At 42.8% G+C, this 20,577-nt stretch overlaps 1 protein-coding gene across 1 annotated transcript in view; it reads left to right on the top strand.

Moving 5' to 3' along the window:
• Positions 1-2,726, top strand: part of LOC307076253 (spondin-1-like) — a gene marked incomplete at both ends in the record, with an annotated part of 48,255 nt that extends 45,529 nt beyond the window's left edge. Inside the window, 3 exons of the mRNA XM_079737186.1 lie at positions 719-883; positions 2,169-2,441; positions 2,563-2,726. Of these exons, the coding sequence (XP_079593312.1) occupies positions 719-883; positions 2,169-2,441; positions 2,563-2,726 (602 nt within the window). The remainder of the gene's footprint in view (positions 1-718; positions 884-2,168; positions 2,442-2,562) is intronic.
• Positions 2,727-20,577: the final 17,851 nt, after the last annotated feature.

The raw sequence follows: 20,577 nt of genomic DNA, 5'->3' as shown, positions 1-20,577 counted from the left end.
GTACACAGAGAACCATAGTCACATACAACACCATGAACACTATTCTCACATGATATTTTGATTCTTAATTAACTGTTTGTTAATGCTTATTATGGCGTTAAGTCATGTTAACTAAAGGATCATGAATGTACCCTTATTGTAAAGTGTTACAAATTACATTTATAAACAACAGTGAATTCCTATTATTAAAGCTTCTTCTAAATGACTAAATTTAGACCTTTTTCATATCACATTAGTCTCGTGATACCAGGATCTAGAAGGTGGTTCACCACATGGGCCGGGCTCACATTAGTCTCGTGGTACCAGGATCTAGAAGGTGATTCCCCACATGGACGAGGCTCAGCCTTCGCTTTGTGCTGACCCCTGCAAATTCTCATACTATCAGAATCTGGACTGCATAATTTCAGGCAGCCGGGGACTGGGTTCTCGCTCTCCCGTGATCTTTCCCATCTGATCTTATCGTAAGATTGATTAGGATAATGTCTATGAGGCTGGTCTTACATTATCATGCACACACACACATGCACACACGCCAAACGCACAGGCACACGTACACGTACACACACACATACATACAGACACACACACACCACACACTTTTACACACAGACACTCACACACACTCACACACACTCACACACATTCACACACACACACACACACACACACGCACATCACGCCACACGCACACTGAGTGAGGCTGATGCTGTCTGCGCAGACACCATCCCTTGCATGCTGACTCCGTGGTCGGACTGGAGTGATTGCAGCGTGACATGTGGGAAGGGCCTGCGGACACGGCAGCGCACGCTTAAGTCCCCCGTGGAGCTGGGCGAGTGCACAGAGGACCTGGAGCAGGTGGAGAAGTGCATGCTCCCCGAATGCCGTAAGTTACGCTGATGAAAACGTGCGCGTGATGTGTGTGCATGATGATCACAATGGGCTGCGCTGTTATGATCATCACGGTGATCACAATGAGCTGTAGTGTCATGATGATCACAATGAGCTGTAGTGTCATGATGATCACAATGAGCTGTCATGTCATGATGATCACAATGATCACATTCAGCTGTGGTGTCATGATGATCACAATGATCACAATGAGCTGCGGTGCATTGATGATCACAATAAAATGTGGTGTCATGATCAAAATGAGCTGCAGTGTCATGATGGTCACAATCGGCTGTGGTGCCATGATGATCACAGTGGTCACAATCAGCTGTGGTGCCATGATGATCACAGTGATAACAATCAGCTGTGGATTCATGATGATCACAGTGGTCACAATCAGCTGTGGTGCCATGATGATCACAGTGATCACAATCAGCTGCGGATTCATGATGATCACAGTGATTACAATCAGCTGTGGTATCATGAGGATCACAGTGATCACAATCAGCTGTGGTGCCATGATGATCACAGTGGTCACAATCAGCTGTGGTGCCATGATGATCACAGTGATCACAATCAGCTGTGGATTCTTGATGATCACAGTGATCACAATCAGCTGTGGTGTCTTGATGATCACAATGAGCGATGGATTCATGATGATCACAGTGAACTGCGGTGTCATTCAATTCCCATCCTGTGCATAAAATACAAATACTGTATACACGAGAGAGAAATTCAACAGAGTCTATCTAGATGCTAGAGTTTATCTAGAAACTCTGAGCTTACAACCGTCTCAGCCTGTTTTTAAGTAGGGGCAGTTTGGGAGAGATCGATCGCTGTCTATTTCTCTCTTACAACTGTTCCCCCCTGTTAGGGCGGAGAAGACGTCTCCCTTTGCCTCGCGATCTCAAACCAACAAAGTAATGAAAGCAAGGGGACCCAGCCTCTAATCCAGTGGTTCCTCGGCTGGTCTAGACTTTGGACCCGAATGTGTCAATAGTCATTAAATCATCACAAAAAAATGTATTTACCAATATTGCAATTCTTAAACATGTACTGTTAAAAAAAGGGAGCAAAGAAACAGCTTAAGCAATTGGGGCTAAACTCCCCGAAAATAGTAAGCCCTTGAAATATGTATTATCGTTAAAAAATTAGTTACATCAAGGGCTTCTTTCTAAAGATGGTTTGCCATAGGCTCTGAGACCCACTTGAAAATGACCCACCGGTGGAGAACCATAAGTGTGCTCCATCCACCTCCCCCTTCCTCCCCCACCACACAGCCACAGACTGCCTGTTGACCGACTGGACTGAGTGGTCAGACTGCAACAAGTCCTGCGGCAAGGGCCACATGATCCGCAACCGCGTGGTAAAGCTGGAGCCCCAGTTCGGCGGGGACCCCTGCCCCGAGACCGTCCAGAGGAAGAAGTGCAAGGTGAGGAAGTGCAGCCGTGGCCAGGGCAGCCCGGAAGAGAAGAAGAGACGCAAGGAGCAGCGGGAGAAGAGAAGGAGCAAGCAGGGAGGAGGCCGCGAGGAGGTCACCACAGAGCACCCAGGTGTGGAGCTTTCAGGGACTCTCCTCCACTGTCTGAAGTATCAAAAAACGTGAACTAGGATACCAAACCATTTCTAACAGTTTAACTCCCCCTCTTTGCCCCCCTTAATGTATGTTCCCAGGATGTAAAATGAGGCCGTGGTCCAGTTGGACGGACTGTACCAAGCTGTGTGGCAATGGGATCGAGGAGCGCTTGATGACGGCAAAGCGGAGGTTTAGGAGCGCCCAGCTTCCCAGTTGCAAGGACAGGAAGGAGATGAGGGCGTGCAACGTGCATCCCTGTTAGTAGCGCAGAAAGGGGGGACGAGGGGTGGAACTATGGAGGTACACAATAAAGGCCCGGGCAAGGAAAGGAGTGTGGCACAGTGTCACCCAGTGATCCAATGCACTCAATTTAAGGCTGAAATGGCACACTGTTGAATAGTATTGAGTTTGAATCCAGTGTGGAACTTGAAACTGTTGCATTTTCTAAAAATGTTTGAAAACAGTGGTTCATTGTTTGTTGCAGTTGGTTTGAATTGACAACAAAGATGAATTGAAAACCATAACAGGAAGAGGCAAAGTAAATGATCCAGTGAGACCAGGATTCAAACCATACTGATTCTATTGTTGTACATTTAAACATGCTCTATCACACACACACACACACACACACACACACACACACACACACACACACACACACACACACACACACACACACACACACACACACAATTCCTTTTCAAAATTACTGTAAACTTGTTGTGGTAAAATAAACATTGAATAATGCTGATTATGAAATATAAGTTAATTAAATAAGATAGTACTGTTATACCCTGTGGTAATCTTCTGTCCGTCGTGTATGTTCCAAAACAGAAAGCACAGCCATTCCAGTATTTTATAAGCCTTCAAAGTAACTTCCTTTCCAGGAGACTAAAGGGCCCTCATGACTTTTTACCTAGTTATTTGACGTACATGTAGACGCATCACGTTGGAAAAATTATGGTTTCAAAGCATTCTAAAAGGAGTTTGTTATTTTTTGTGTGAATTTTTTGATAAGAATGACGGATTCTTACCAAAGTCATGTGTAGATGTTTTCTAGATGTTTCCCCCTTCCTTATCTTTACTCTTTCCCTCTTAACATATTAATATTTTTGAATATTATCACCTTTACAATAAAAGTAAATGTGACATCTTGTCAATTGGATGTGTCCTGTTTTGTGAGACATTCATGTGTTGCATATTTTCTGCCACTAGATGGAGTTAGTGAATATAAAAGCGAAACGTAATATATCGCAAAGGTTGTTTAGGTGTGTATACAATATGTAGAACTCTCTCTGTTGTTTTGCATCAGACTCAGTTCTGACCAGGCCCATTTTCTTGGGCATCAGTAAAAATAATACTAACTTAGTCAAGTCAAGTCAGGTATTGCAGAAATACTATATATCTTGCAATATGTTATTACTGAGGTATTCACAATAATCTCTGCAGAATTACCACAGGGGGGCACTAAAGGCATGTTCATATTATGTAGGCTACTCAACTGGGTTTTCTTTTTCAAGCACTACCGAATTACGTCATTTATTGTCCTATAAAAAATGTGCAACAGATCTTTTTTTAACAACTTTGCACAATCATTATTTGGGATTTAATTTACATTTGTGCGTTAATTTAGATTAATTTACAGCGGTAACTCAAAGCTAATTTGGATAGGGATAAGGCAATGGGGATTGGATTGTCTTATCACAGTAGTATACATCGGAATGTATCCTGCTGTTTTACCAAGCAGGTAGTTTGGGGCATAGGGGTGAAGCACACCCCCCATTACCACGCCATTGTTTCCATGCCAACCACCAGAGGAAGGCCTACACACTTCACAGACACTGGCGACTGCTTTTATCAATGTAGCAATCAAACTCGCACAGTGGCACGTGAAATAACCCGTAGCAGGAGTGAGCCGACGATGATGTTTCTCCCGGGTTAGCTGTCAGAATGTCATTGCATTACTGTGGTCTAATGAATTAGCAAGATATACATGAAAGAGTACTGTCTTAAAAAAAGGAGAAACAAATTAATCACAAAGCTTAAAATTCCTCATACATCTGTAATTGCATTTTTATCTCGACAATATCGATTGAAAGGTCACTTTGTTATCTACGGTGATGGTTTTGTTTGTTTATTAATCTAAAGCAATGGCTGAACAATGCCTAACTACAAATGAAGCTTTAACAAACAAACACAATTAATTGGGTGACTCATATCAGGCGCAACTAATGGGGAAATGAAACCAGGCTCATGCTGCACAACACAAGAGAGGGGTAGCTGTTGGGATTGCTGTGTCAAAAGTCCTGAATGAGTTTGTGCTCTCCACAGGATTAGTTCACCAGGTACTGCTGTCCCTTTTCCCGATCTGGGTATAGCTGCTGGGACTGTGGGGATTGAATGTTCTCCACAGGCTGGAACGTGATGAATTGAGAAAACAACCCCTTGATGGTCTGACTCGAGAGTGGGGGCATTAAAGTCTGATATGAAGGCCCTGCATACATCTCGGAAAGGCAATGGAACCCCACTGAATTCATTTTCTTGAAGTTGGTTGGACCAATGGAACACGGAGTGTACATTTGCAGAAAGGTGTTGAACGGTTGGCAGTCAGCTTGCAGGAATAGAGTGAATATCGGCACGGAAAGCCCTGTGAATTGGCAGGCGTGGATGAGTTGGGAAGGAATTGCATTCTGCTGGCCATATATCCTGGAGGGGGGAGAGAGAGTGAGAGAGAGACGGACGGTAATGGAACCACATGTGGTGTCTGCCTAGCTTGACAATAATGATGAAGAGCCCCTGTAGATGGAGCTTGTACATTGTTACTGTTGTTTTTCTTGGTGCTATGAGAGGAGTGATTGGCAGCCGGTTGAAGACGAAGATGATGACCAGCATTACAATGCAAGAGGGCCTGTACTTGGCGATCCATTACCCAGCAGGCACAGGTTTGGCACTAATGCAAAGGTTGTACCCTCGGGAAGCACTGATCGAGGGGGTGATGGGTAAGAGGAACCCATTTTGGTACACAGGGTTCAGCATACTGAATGTTGGGGGTTTCCCGTGGGTTTGGACAGCTCAGAGTGATGACACAATCAGGACCACCATTCACCGACGTCCATTTGTTCCAGCCGGCACGGTTGGATATGCAAATATCCAACTATGTCGATCAATTGAGCCTTGGAGATGGCCCCAAAGGCAGAAGTCATTAGGGAAGTGTTAGTTCTCCACTCAGGTGATCTAGAGTCAATGCATTGTCAGAGTCGCACTGTATTTCCCTACAGACCAATACAACATATGATCCAGCCGGTAAGGCCAGGCCAGCCTTGATGTTCTCCCCCATGGCCTTGGGTCTCAAAGCCAGAGAGGGAATTCAAGTGTTGTCAAGCTTCAGGCCACTGTCCAGCTGCTACCCAGTCTTTCTTATCATTGAACTTCAGACTGTGAGTGTAACCCTGATGCAGACAGGTGTTGGACTCAAGAGCACGACTCATTATGACTAGAATTATGATTAGAATCAGAAAGAGTTGTTTTTACTGGAGGCAATGGTTCGGATCACGGGTAGGCAGTAATAATCAGGGTAAAGGTATGGAAAGGTAAGGCGGAAGAAGAGTGGAGGGGTCGAGTTGAGGTTGAGAGGATATTTGATAGATCACTGGGATATAATGCTGGGGCGCTAGGCATGTAGGAACTAAGACAAACTGGCACAGGAGGAGGGAAGCACACAGACTAAATACAGTAGCAGGGAAGAGGTAATGAGGGACAGGTGAAAACAATCAACGCAACAGAGAACGATCACTGGCGGGAAACCCAGGGGCATGGACTGACGAATATGGAATGAGAGCGAGAGCGAGTGATGAAGAGCAACAGAAAGTAATGACAGAATGAAGGAACCAAATAAAACTTAACATAAGGAGCAGGGCGAGACGTGATAGTTGAGATCATAGTCTCAAGAAAAGGGATTTAGGGTGACAAAATGGCTTATCCCGACAGGTAAGCAATTTCTTCCTTTTATGTTACACTTTTACCCGTATGGACGTATGAATTTATATACATATAACAATGTAGGCTCCTCCTCTGAGCTCAGCAGCTCTCCATGGATCCCTGCAGGCTGGGAAACACATGAAGATAAGCCATGTGGAGATGAAGAAGAGATCACAGAAATACAAAATGGCTTATTAACCAGATGGTGAAACTTGTCCTCCTAATTCATGCCACATGGAAGGCATTTAGACGTTTGGCGTATAGGGCAAAGTCCAACCTCAAGAGAGAGACAGAGCAATATGTAAAACAATGAAAAATGAACCAGGCTGTGAGAGCATTCAACAGCTGGTAGATCTCTAGATAATTAATAGCTAGAGATCTACCAGAAATGATGAACCCATTCTGCCTCGTGTGGTTTGTTGATGTTTCCTTTGATGTTGTGTGTTTTGAATGCTTAATGCTGAAGGCAAATGTTAAAAGGACACAAACACAGAGACTCAGTAAAGGACTCAGGAGGTAGATCACAATTTCAATATGTTACAATTAAAGAGAACAAGGAGTACATAGACACAGAGGAAGCCAGAAGTCATTTGTAGGGCTTACATAGACACATCATGTATTTGAATAGAACATAGAGCATAGAGGATAGACAGAACATGGAAATAACATTTAAAAACTTTATAGAAAAAAATACAAAGAAACAAGCAATGACAAGCATGTAGGAGAAATGACTAAACAATGACGTTTGATAGTATATCTCAATAGTAAATGTTTAAGTAGACAGGACACCTGTGATCTGCATTTAATCATCATGAAGTCAATGAATGAATGCTCATACATTTTACTAATCTTAATAAAAAATCACTTTACCTTTGACCATCTGCTATTTTACATCTGTTCCTAACTAATTGTTTAGCAATGACAGTATAATAATTGTGCATTTGTGCACAACAAATTAGATGCAACTGCATGGCTATGCAACGCTTAGCCAATATCATAATAGAGCAGGTTAAAGCCCTGATATTGATGCTTGTAATGCATGAGAGACCCCACAAATAACCCAGAAGCAGACAAATCAATACGATGGCTGTGCCTGCAAAGACTCTTTAACACAAATTACTTTATTATTACTTGAGAGCTGATCTAGGTGCAGTATATAGAATACTCAGACAGAATGTAATTTTATAATTAATCACAATGTATTTATTTTTCTGTACATTTTTTCATTATTTTTCTCAATGCAATATGCCATGGTTTCTTTCTTATTTTCTTCTTTCTTGTAACCTTTTTTTGAAACAGTGCTACTTACTTTCGGAACGTGCTCCATGTGACTCAATGGGGTTCCCAAAGCTAATCGTCAGTATTTACCATGAGACGTTTGACATCCCCTCCGTTTTACTCACAGAGGAACCTCACCGTGTATGAGCAAAAGGCTTTTAGACCCAATCATCTGGTTACACCAACAGCAAAAGCCCCATTCAACATGATGCTAAGAGCAACATCACCAGCTACAAAGCCTTCTCCCCACGAGGCCTCTTCAAAGTGTATGATAGTCAGGTATGCTTTCATATTAAATTACCTCTTCTAGTTGACCTGATCTTTTTCCTCTAATCATCCATTCATTTGTTTGGTTCCTCTATTGATGTTACCTATAGGTGCTATAAGAGAATAGGAATAGCCCCCTATTCCAATGAAGGCACAATGGGAAACTAAGGTAAATCCATCGTTGTTGGGGAAACCCATTTCCCAGGAATTCACTAGGCAGTAATGTGAAATTGACTGGCATTCCAGCGTTGAACCAGATGCTTGCTGTGATGATTCGGTTGCTGCTACCTTATTTGTTTTGTTTCATTGAATTCAGAGAAAGGAGAAGTGGACATGATTAAAGGAACGTGTGTTTATGGTAGATTATGCTGTTTTTCCATACAATTTAAACTTTTGTCTCTCACACTATGAGTGTTGAACAACGTTCCATCTTCTCTTTATTGCATGTTTGTAAAAATAGCCAAACTTTCTGTTATTGGTTATAGTTACCCCAGTCTGCTTCTGACAAGCAGACAGGGTTCACTTTGGCTAGGAACATTATGATTTTTATTCATTCCTACTTGTTCTACTAGCTGTCAATGGAGACAGAGAGAGAGCACTAGAGAGAGAGCACTAGAGAGAGGGTGTGAGAGACAGAGTGTGAGAGAGAGTGAGAGGGGTGGGGGAGGGAGAGAGAAAGAGAGGGGGAGAGAGAATAGGAGAGCTAGAGAGAGAGAGAGAGAGAGAGAGCGCTTAACTGAAAGAGAGAGCTTGAGGTGTTGGGATTCAGTTTTAGATCCCCATTGTTACCATGACAACGTGGCTTTCCCAATAACAAGGGCTGCTAGGCCATACCTCACCCATTTCAAAAGGTGGTTGAACGGTTTTCCTGCTAGTTTAGTCCTGGAGATGGAGTCAGCCGTTGCCATCGCTTTGTTACCAGACCGAGGAAACTCCTCACTGGAGCAAAATGCCATCCTCTCCGCAACTGCTTGCGTTCAGTCACATCATAATCCATTGGTTTTCACCAAAGACGTGGTGAACTGATACATTTACATCACAGAAGGAGATCATTTCCCATTTGTGTGGGATTTTCCATTTACGGGAAAAAATATGTTTGTCTTTAGAACAGGGTTGTAGATTGTAGTCTGTCCATGTTTACACATTCAACCTTATTCAATGTGTGTACACACACAAACACTTGTACATAACCACACACACACACACACACACACACACACACAAGCATACACGCACACACACACACACACACCAACGCACACAAACATACACACACGCACATAAACACACACACGCACGCACACACACATGCACGCCCGCACACACACACACACACACACACACACACGCACACACACACACACACACACACACACGCACACACACACACACACACACACACACACACACACACACACACACACGCATACACAATGGTACTGTAGATATGGCGTCGTGCTGAATCAGATGCCACCACCACGCATCCATCTGGCCTCTCTCAATGTTCCAGACCCGTCTTCCAGATAATGCAACACAACTTGTGGTGCAGTGTAATGGTTCTGTGAAAATGATCTGAAGAGAACAGTATTTTGTGAACGATTTTAGGAAAACGTTAAGATGCTATGTTTAGCATCTGTCAGACTGTCCGTCACAAGGAGAATTCAACAAATGTAGAACTAAAAACATGTCAACCACAGTCAGTACATTGTATTCAGTTTGACATTCGACCTGTAATGTTTAACCATCAACTGAGAGGTTCATGTTATCGTCCTTTTTCTCCATTATCGTGCTCGACCAGACGTTAAAAAGCATGGGACCCTCATCAGGTAATGTAATGACGCTATTACCGTAACACAGCGCAGAGTCATCAGGCCTATGATGGAGTTCCGTGTAGGTGGCTCAGCGGCCACACTCGTCATTAACAATGTAAGCTACCGTGCAATGTGTGATGAAAGCTGATTTAATTCCATTCAGACAGGGTTAACAGATCGCAATGTAGCTCATTTGCGGCTGCTTGATACTTAACCGCCTCTTCTTCTTAATACACTGCTGTTTGGCTTCATCACTGGTTGAATGAATGATTAAAAATGAGACTGTCAGTTCTTTTTACGAATGTGCAATATTTTTATCTACATATATACATATTTTAAACTTTTTATCTTTTTAAATTCATATTACTGTTACTGTCCTGTACTTCTGCTGTGACACCAACATATTCCTTGTCTGGGATTAATAAAGAACGCAAACACAAGCACTTTATGAGTCATACTGTCGCCTACTATTGTGATCTTAGAACATACAAGCTGTCTTTTCTCTCTTTCTGGTGTCTTACCCCTCCCTCAGTTAGCATAATATTTGGAACAATGTGATTAAACAACATAAGGAATTATGTATCTCTTGCTTGAGTGCATATCTGCCACCAAGAGACCTACATAGTAGAATCAGAATCAGAATCAGAATTACTTTCATTACATTCTTATTGTAATAAAAACTGCGGGCACCCAGGCACCTTGTCTGTAAAAGTTCAATAGAGTGTCCCCTCTTTGCTGAGACAAGCTAGCGAACACAACTTAAATCTGGAGCTAGCTGCAGGGTTTACTAACAAAATAAAGAAAAACATGTCGGAAAAGAGAAAGAAAACTTATAATTTTACAATGATTCAGAGGAAGAGTTATTTTTTGTAAGTTTGTATGTCTTATTTTCGGGGCGACTGTTGTGACGGCCAAGCGGCACTATGTAGAGCGACACTTCATTACCTGTCACAACCCTGTACTGACAGAAAAGGGCCATAAGTAAAGTAGCCCTCTGTGCGACTCAGTGACCTTGAAGTAGCTCTCGGGTTCAAAAAGCTTGGTGATGCTATAAAATGTATTTTAAACCTTCTGGTTTTGTTCTAAAACAAAGTAGGCAAATGCAATTGTAGTGTAGATAAATCATTTTTTTGCGTTCTCTGGTGTCTAAACCTTATATGTGACCCAGTCACATCAAAATTCATTGGATAAAAACTGTTTACACATTTCATTAAATGTGGATAAGGTACTCAGTACTAATCCAACAAATATCTTGAGGCAATGCATTTGTAAAATAATACTTGTTTTACAGATTTCATCCAATTTAGATTGACAGTAGCCTTCAAAACTACACTTTACAGAGCATTGCATGGATAGTTGGACATATTTGACTTTGAAAAACCCAATTGCATTGTTGGAAAGTTCTTGTCTCGGAGAAGTGCATATAAGTTTGAAAAATGTCAGGCTGCCCTGAACTAAGATAGTGACCTAGGAATCCTGATAGGATGCCATGTTTGAAGCATCATAACTTGGCAATAAATTGAGCAACCAAAAAAGGAGGTAAACCGTTTTTGACAGCTGGGGATACTTTGAGATGTGATGGCAACGCCTAAGCAGGCAATCTCAGGCAAATAACACTAGAACAGACATTTTTTCATTTTTTACATTTTTCTATTTCATGCATTTAATTTAGACTTTGACAACAAAATTTGACTACATGATCCACGAGCCATAACACACCCTTTGCAGCATTGGGGACAACAAGATGGCACCAATTCGTTCTAAGTTGTAGTTGTTCTCAGTACTAAGGGTTAGGAATCCCTTTTATACATTCTTTTTTTGAAGTATATGTGTAAAAGGACCATGATTTTTTTTCATCAGAGATTAAGGAATACAGGCCTCTCCGACAACAATACTGCCAGTTTCATTCTTATTTCAACTTTGAACGTTTGTTTTAGTTTTACCCTGAGTGCTAAGTTTCACCATTCTTAGAGTAGCCCGGGTTGCCAGATATACAACATATTGAAACACAAACACAGCAATCTGCAACCATGGAATCAAGCAAACAAACCGGATCAACTGAGATTGTAATTGATTTACCCGACCAGAGCCATACTAAAACAGAGTCAGGTTAAATCTCTGAGTTTCATTTGAAAGACGGAAGAAGAATTTCAAGACAGATGCCAAAAGAGTGGGTTCATCATTCTCACAGACTCACAATATAATGTTGCACTTAGCTTGTCATGCAAGATTTCTGTTTGGCGGATCGTGAAATCATTTTGGTAATTTTCCAAGTACAAATAATTATCTTGCCCAAGGTCAGAATTAAGGGTGTGCTTGATTTCGTACCGGAACTGGCCGGTGCCGGCACATTCTGTTATTATGACTTCATAAGGGTGTGCTAAAACAAATCAGCCGTGCTTATTATTTAATATAGTGTCCATAAAGCTAAACTGATTCATACAATGGGTTTAATTTTCTTGATCACGTTGAAATTGTGTATTTTAACACCAACAGCTCGGGATTCCTGTAACTACCTAATAGTATGTCACTCTTCATTTTGGGTTCTCTGTGTGTATGTAAATGTGTGTTGGTTGCCTTGAAACTTAACGTATGTGTCATTCTAGAAGAACCTGGGAACAATGTCCTGGAACGCACAAACGCCTAGTGAGTTTAACTGCATTTTCAACAGTAATAGGAACAAATTGCGTGCGAAAATGGACTTCATCAACATGGAACGTATAGAGGAAGACGTTCTATATGAAGTGTCACCTGCAGAGGCATGACACAGATACCAGCGAATATAACAAGAGATTAATCCAATCTGGCAATTATGTTCGAAAATGAAAAAAGCCCAGGCGTGTTCTGTAATAGCAAAATGCCCCGTGGGTGAAACAACTCTAACCGCTCTTCGTCCTCGCATCTACCTCCCCAACCAAAGCCCTTGCTGTGTTTGCGATGTTGTGCTGTCCTGCTGGAGGGCCTGTGTGTTGTTACGAAACGACTCTTTTTGAAGTTGTGTGGAGAACAGAAAGCCCTGTCGACGGGTCCCAGCCCTTTGCCTCAGAATGAGAACAGACAGCCATAACTGGTGATCGGAGGTGCTGGCCCCACTGTTACCAAGGCAACAGGCCGTGGAATCATCAAGGAGTGAGTGTGTGTGAGTGTGTGAGTGTGTGAGTGTGTGTGTGTGTGTGTGTGTGTGTGTGTGTGTGTGTGTGTGTGTGTGGCGCGGGTGGGGGGAGGGGACGGCATCACGTGAGGCTGTAGTGTGAATCTTGCTGTGTTTTTATTTTTTTGACTTAGTAATGTGGTGCTCCCTCCTAGCTTCGTTGGCTGTCCTCCTAAAATATATATCCTTTAAATGACTTCCAGGGTTTTACAGATGACTATTAAGACTGTGGACTCAGTATCTCAATTCCTTAGATGGACGGTTGAATTAGAAAAGATAAGCCCAAAAAAAAATCTATAGGAATTGGATTCTCTGTTAAATGTGCCATTGAAGACACATTGTGTTTCGTTTTTTTGTGTCAGCAAATCCTCACTGTAACCATCCCTGCAATGAACATTATAATAATCTCCTATTAAATCGCATAGAAAGGAAATAGTAATAACATACATTTATCATTGGTGTGTCCTGCAAGACATCTGCAGGACATACACAATAAAATCCATGCTAGGATAAACCTTTGCTGTTTACATGTAAACATACATAGTGAATATATATATATATATATATATATATATATTCAAATGTAGAATATCTTCTCTAATTGCATCGTTAATCCAACCACTGGCTTGCCTAGTCCTGGGCTTGAAGTGGGATGTGTTTACAGTAGCATTTTGCACCCTAGGGACGCGTTTCTCGTGTACATTCCCATACACAATCTTATTTAATGCTGTATAACTAACATGAAAGAAGCGTTGCAAAGATGAGCCACATCAAATGGTTTATTTATTTAATGTGTCAGTAGTTTTTATTGCACCACACACACACTTACGCAAGCACCGATGCTTGCATACACACACAAAAACACACACACACACACACACACACACACACACACACACATACACACACACACGCACATGGACAACACACAGAGAGCATTTAGAAACAAACAGTGGTGCGCACACACAACGACACACCCGATATATTCTCATGGGCCCACTTCCAAAGCTATCTCAGGCTGGAGCAATGAACCCACAACTGGTTTGGGAATTGGTCAAGGAAGACGAAAGGCTAGTTAATGTACCACTCACAGTGGTAACCACACTTAGCCACTCAATATCCCCATGCTGTTAAAACCCCCCTGCACAGGTAAATACCATCGCATATCATAGTCTCTACCACAACTTGACACAGTCTATTATTGTTATTATCATCATGCCTATTACCGTGTGTGTGTGTGTGTGTGTTTCTGTGTGTTTGTGTATGTGACGATTGAATCGATTGTAAAGCACATTCGGGTTTTCATCATTATCAGGGGTTGGACCAGCCCAGGTAATACACATTATAAAGTATTACTTGTAGTTTTGTAGTTGTACAGAGAGAGAGATTGAGCGAGAGTGAGAGAGCTCTTGAGGCCACTCCCAGTTGTTTAGTACTCTGATGCCATTAAGCAGAGCCAAGTCTAATCTGGCTCAATTCTCCCCGTTGCTTTTCTTTTATTTGCTGTGTAATTAGTTTGGGGTGGTGCCACCGCTGAACAATACGCAATGACAAGGAACGACATGCGTTAAAAGTTATGAAACCAGGAAGACGGAACCAAATGTTCCCTGCTGAGCAAGAAAACTCAGCAGGTCTACCCTTCAACAGATCACCGGATCAAGTTTAATGTAACCTATGAGTCAGGTCGAGATGACGACTCTTGCTGTGCCCTCTTGTGATTATGACCTCAGTTGAAATTTAAAACCATGCATGAGACGATTCCTCCACATCCCTCTGAAATGGGATACACATTGTTGACCGGGGAGAGGGGAGAGCACTTCAAATAGCAAAGGAGATGAGAAGGAGCACAAAGATGACTTGTTGCAGACGTTCATGCCTGGTGGTACCTGCTGGGTGAGAAATCTCTGCAGGTCTTCACCAGAACACAGGATCAAGTCGTAATAAAGCCTGTGAGACAGCTCTACAGGAAGACAAAAATACACACAAACATGCAGCTCATTAGAGAGCCAGCTACCTGTGTACTCTGTGTGCTATAAAAGACTTGCAACCTTTCATGTGCTGAACCACTGTTTTGTATGAAGAACGAATGAGCTGGTGAGTTTAGACCCTTAAAAACGATTCAAGCCCTATTCCTAGACATGCACACAGCACATAGACGCATACACATGCACGGAGACGTGCCCACACACACCTACACGGACACTTACACTGTACATATTCATACAAACACGTACACAAACCCAGACAACACCACATGCACAAACTCTGACACACACGTATCCACAAATACAACCATATGTATACTCACTGACACTTACACAAATCTACAGACACACAACGCCCCCCCCAACACACACACACACACACACACAAACACACACACACACACTCACATAACACACACACACACACAACATACACACACACACACACACACACACACACATATTGTCTCCTCCCAGTTGCGTCCTTCCTTCTTCCCTCTGCTCATCGCTGTTTCACCACACTGGCAGCTCCCCACTGGGCTCAGCAAGGTGTGTGCAGGTGTTGACCCCACTATGGGAGGCTTCTCCACCGGGGGACAATACAGACTTGGAGTGCCGCAGCTCTCATTCCCCACACAGGGGGGATCCTGTCAATCTACAAGTTACCTCCGCGCTTCCATTCTCCAGCTGCTTCTGCTGCTCTTTCAGCAGGACTGTCCATTTGAACGGTGTCACATGCTAATGCAATATGTATTTTTGCATCTGCTTCGGATGTGGTGAATGGTTGAATATATGAATGTTAACATTAATGTTGGCAGCAATTGGTTCATTACGCATTTGTGACGCCCCATGATGTTTTTTGTATGTTTTTTTTATATATTTATATGGCTGATACATCTCAGTAATGCTGTCAGGATTTCGTGCGCAAGCTGATTCGAAGGAGATTTCACATAGCCGCTGTTATATATTCCGGTTCCTTACAGGCTTACTGTAACGATGGCACAAGCCACAGGACACATGCGGATATGGTTCAGCAGCGAAGGAGCCGGCAAAGGGCTTCTTTTCCCAAGAGACATTTTTTCCATTCAATTTTTTTTTGTGCTGCATTTCAAGGGTGTAACAATACAGTGTATCGGCCCGCTGTGCATTCATCTGTATATAAATCATCTGTAGATCATGGATGTGCATTGCCCCTGTTCTCTTCCCAGTGTTACACCACGTTTAACAGGCAGATGTGGAAGCATGAAGCAGACACACCCCATGGAAGCGGGCATGCTCGTTTCTCCTTTAGTTAATTACTAGAAGCAGATCTCCCTCTCCCATGCTGTTCTCATCCCTCTAACACACACATGCACTGAAGCATGCACACAATCACGCACACACACACACACACACACAACCACACACACAAACACACACAGGCATATCTCTTTCTCACGCTCCCCCTCTTTCGATTTCTCTCTTGTAGACACATACACACCCTTACATGCAATCAAACACTCACACACACACGCACACACACACACACACGCACACGCACACGCACACACAAGCACACGCACACGCACTCACACTCACACACACACACACACACACACAGACACACACATATGCAAACACACACACACACACATCTCTATGACTCTCACACACACACATATTTATTGATTTCTCTCTCTCACACACAAACAGGCACACAAATGTCTCTGGATCTTTCCCATACCCATTTCTTTGGATCTCACTTTCTTTCCCTCTCTCTCTTTCTCACACACACATAAACACACACTCTAACACAAACGCACACACACAGACACACATCTCCGGATCACCCACACACACACACACACACACACACACACACACACACACACACACACACACACACACACGCACACACACACACAAACACACAAGAACACACGCACACATTGAGTGAAAATCTATCCGTGTGCAGCACTGGGAATAGGAGGGTGTGCCTCAGTGGGTAATATTAGCCCCATTCACACATTGCTCAGTTCTCAGGTTTGCGGAGAGACCATCTGTGAATCCTCACATTTGTTTAGTATTTAGCTTCTAGGGGGCGATTTTTTAATTAGTACACTTGGTGATTTTTCTCCTCCATGTGCAGCCCTCCTCCTTTTCACCCTGTGAACGCCATTCTACTTCTTCTTTTCAGATAATTACTGTTTCCTATCGCTTGCAAATGGAATCGTTATTCATTCCAGGCTTTGGAATCGGGCCACACATGTCAAGTAAAACACCAGCACGTAGCTCAGGGTAGGAGGAGAACTGATTTGGTGTGTGGAAGGAGATGATAGATAGACACGAAGACAAATATATAAAATGTGGAAATAAGCTATCCTCTAGCTTCTTCACTGTCACTGGTGTCCTAAACGTGTGCTGCAAGGGAAAATGAGCTGAGAAGCTGTAACAGTAGGATCCTACATTTAGAAAGCTCTCTGTCCTTTACTGTGTTTTCTACAAAGTAACTAGGGAGGACTTTTAGTGTGATGACAGCAGAAATTTCCCCTTTCGTTGCACAGCTGGCATCATGAGTCTAAAGTCTTTATCATTTTAATATATTCCATCTGCCTAGCAAGTCCTAAATCACTCTCAGTGTAGCAAGTAATAAAGGCATAATGGAATACTTATTATAATAGCCTGAGTCTTAAATCATAATTCATCTGACCAATAATGCTATGTATTTCTTTTTTATATATGTATAAATAATTTGCACACAGAATTGGCACTAATGCACATGCACAATCAGTTGTTGTGCATTGAATATTGCCAAGTGTGAAAGGACATTCATAATGACAAAGGTAGGGTGACTGTCATAATAAAAACAACTAAAAGGCCCACAGGTGAGTGTTCTATCACTGACAACCTTGTATATTATGCAGCAGCCAGTGGTTCTGTCCTCGTCTCATATATAGAAGTATGAGTGTAGTATTATAGCTTAGAGGAGAACGATAAAACAAATACCTCTGAAGCCTCATAAGTCAGCACAATTCCCAAAATTGACTCTAAGGCAAAATCTGTTATTCAAAAGGACACCCAGGAACCTGCCAACACAAAATCCACCCCCAGACAAAATAATAAATCATGAATAGATTCATTGTTACATTAATCTATTCCAATAAAACACGCACACCTTGTAAATGTGTTAAAGAAAAACACAGCGCAAGACCAGAGCTAGCTGTGACTTGCATCATTCAGCACCATGGACAGTGTATGAGTCAGTGAGTGTGGTTTCAGACCTCCCTTTGGTGGACAGCCACTGCGACTGCACCGCGGAGTGGGCTCTGATTAACCCGGAACACCCGGCCGTCCCCACCACCGTCCAACCCCGGCAGCTGCGCCTACTATCCATCGCGGAGCAACGGAGTAATAACAGCCACTTTATCTACAAACCATCCTTTGGGACAGGTAATGAGGTGCTTAACAATGATAAAAAAAAAAAGGCTGATAAAACAAGCTCGGAGGCTTAATAGTGAATTTATTAAAATTGGATAGAGGTACGGGGGGCTGAAAACATAATTCACACATGAAATGAATAAAGGCAAATAGATGCCGAGGAGTACAAGAAAAGCCTCAGCCTCCTGCAGAACCGTTGATTCCGTTGGTTCCAGATCAGCCTCTGCAGGAGGCTGATCTGGAACAACTGACAGAGGTGACTGGCAGGGCAGTGCCTCTGTTCAGAACGGCAGCGTTTTGAACTAAACGCTTGGTCCGAAAGCTCCTAACAAGACCTCGACCTAGATCTAACGGGGACCGCCTATCAACGCTCAAACCAGTGCACAAGTGTGCTAATGAACAAGTGTGCACCATTTGTGAGTTAGCGCACTGCAACAATAAGTTACCAAAAATGTTTTATTCATATTGATTTGACTTCTCTGGTCCCTTCACTGTGGTACACGTGTTGTTCAGCCAGGGATAAAACATCCCTTTGTTATGTTATGGGTACATGCCAGTAGCAGAACAAGTTGTAGAGAATAGAAAGAGGAAATTGAGGGGAATGTAAGCTTGCAAAATCATCAGAACAGCTAAGCGAAATGGAGGAAAATAAATGAGAGGAAGGAAGAAGCCCTGCTGCTTAATTGTTTCCATGGATACAAAATGAATGTGATGTTATGCAAATATTTTCATAGCGAAGCACAAACAGGAAAACATAAATTGGTCTGCCGTAAATGTGTCTGCCGTCACATTCGTCCCAGAATGAGTCCAGGGACGACACAAGCATAATCAACAGGCCCGGGGAGGTATGAGTGTGCATATTGTGTGTAGTTTATGCTCGACTGATTTGTGTTGCTATTTAGCCTCTCAGTGAAATCCCAATTGGTTTTCTGATTGACAAGGGAAAAGTTCACACACACACACACACACACACAAACACACACACACACACACGCACACGCGCGCACACATGCACACACACGCGCGCACACATGCACACACACACACACACACACACAAACACACACACACACGCACACACACGTATAATGAATGCAACAAGTAATGCAGACGTAAATCACTGAGTCACCGAATACCTCTTGTTCTTCCTAATATTGATATTTAGTCCCTTGAGAAATATAAAATGGATCATGCACAACAATAAACATTATACTTAATTTTTAATAATCATGCTAATCAAATAGCAATGATTGCAAAAACATATCAAAGATAATTGTATACAATAGGCTTACATTATGATCAAATAAAAGGAACACTATCTTACAGTTCCGATATACCCACGTTCTCTCTCTCTCTCTCTCTCTCTCTCTCTCTCTCTCTCTCTCTCTCTCTCTCTCTCTCTCTCTCTCGTTCTCTCTCGTTCTCTCTCTCTCTCTGTCCTGCTGTCTCTCTAAATGAGGATGACCAGGATTACCCACTGGGAGCGCTGAAGGATCCGAAAGGACAGCGCTCTCACCAGCGATAAGCATCAGCAATTATCCGCACCATTCAACCAATATTCAACCCTCCTGACAGTGATGGATACCTTTGTCGACATGCATGGTCCGACATGCTTATCGCTCTTATTACAAAAGCATGCTACTCAATAAACTCTCAATCTTGAAGTAGGCCTATAAGATGAACTCTGATTTCACATAAAGTGGCGTTATTATTATTATTGTAGGCCTATTTATTATAGATAGGCTACGTCGTGAACGCGTGGCTCGTGTTACACGCGTCTGATAAAAAAACAAAAATGACTGAGCTACTACAGGGGCTGCTATTGGCGCACTAGTGCGCCGGTCCGTGTGCGGTAGTTAAGGAGCGCGTCGCTCCAACACCTGCACAGCACTCGGCGCAGCAGCATTCAGTGGCGACGCGTGGATTCAACCGGTGGCACATCTGTGACTCTGAGGGAGAACCGATGAGTTTCATTTGAAATTTGACTTTGTTGTTGAAAGTAATCCATTTCAATGTATCGGAACTGTTGCTTCGCCTCAGGATTTCACGACCGATATTCCTTTTTGTTGCTGACACCTCACCACAATGCCTCCTCGTATCCCCGGCTGGCTGTAAGGTTACGTGCTTGTGAATGAGCGCTTGACTCTCTATCGGTGTTCGGGCAGCAGCAGCAGCAGCAGCGTGGTGGCGGACGGAGCGGTGTGTGGCACTGGTGCGGTGTGGTGT

This window comes from Pollachius pollachius, assembly GCF_949987615.1.
Source record: "Pollachius pollachius genome assembly, chromosome: 5".
Taxonomy (NCBI): Eukaryota; Metazoa; Chordata; class Actinopteri; order Gadiformes; family Gadidae; genus Pollachius; species Pollachius pollachius.
Note: the sequence above shows the minus strand (reverse complement) of the source record. Positions and strands in the feature narration are given on the sequence as shown.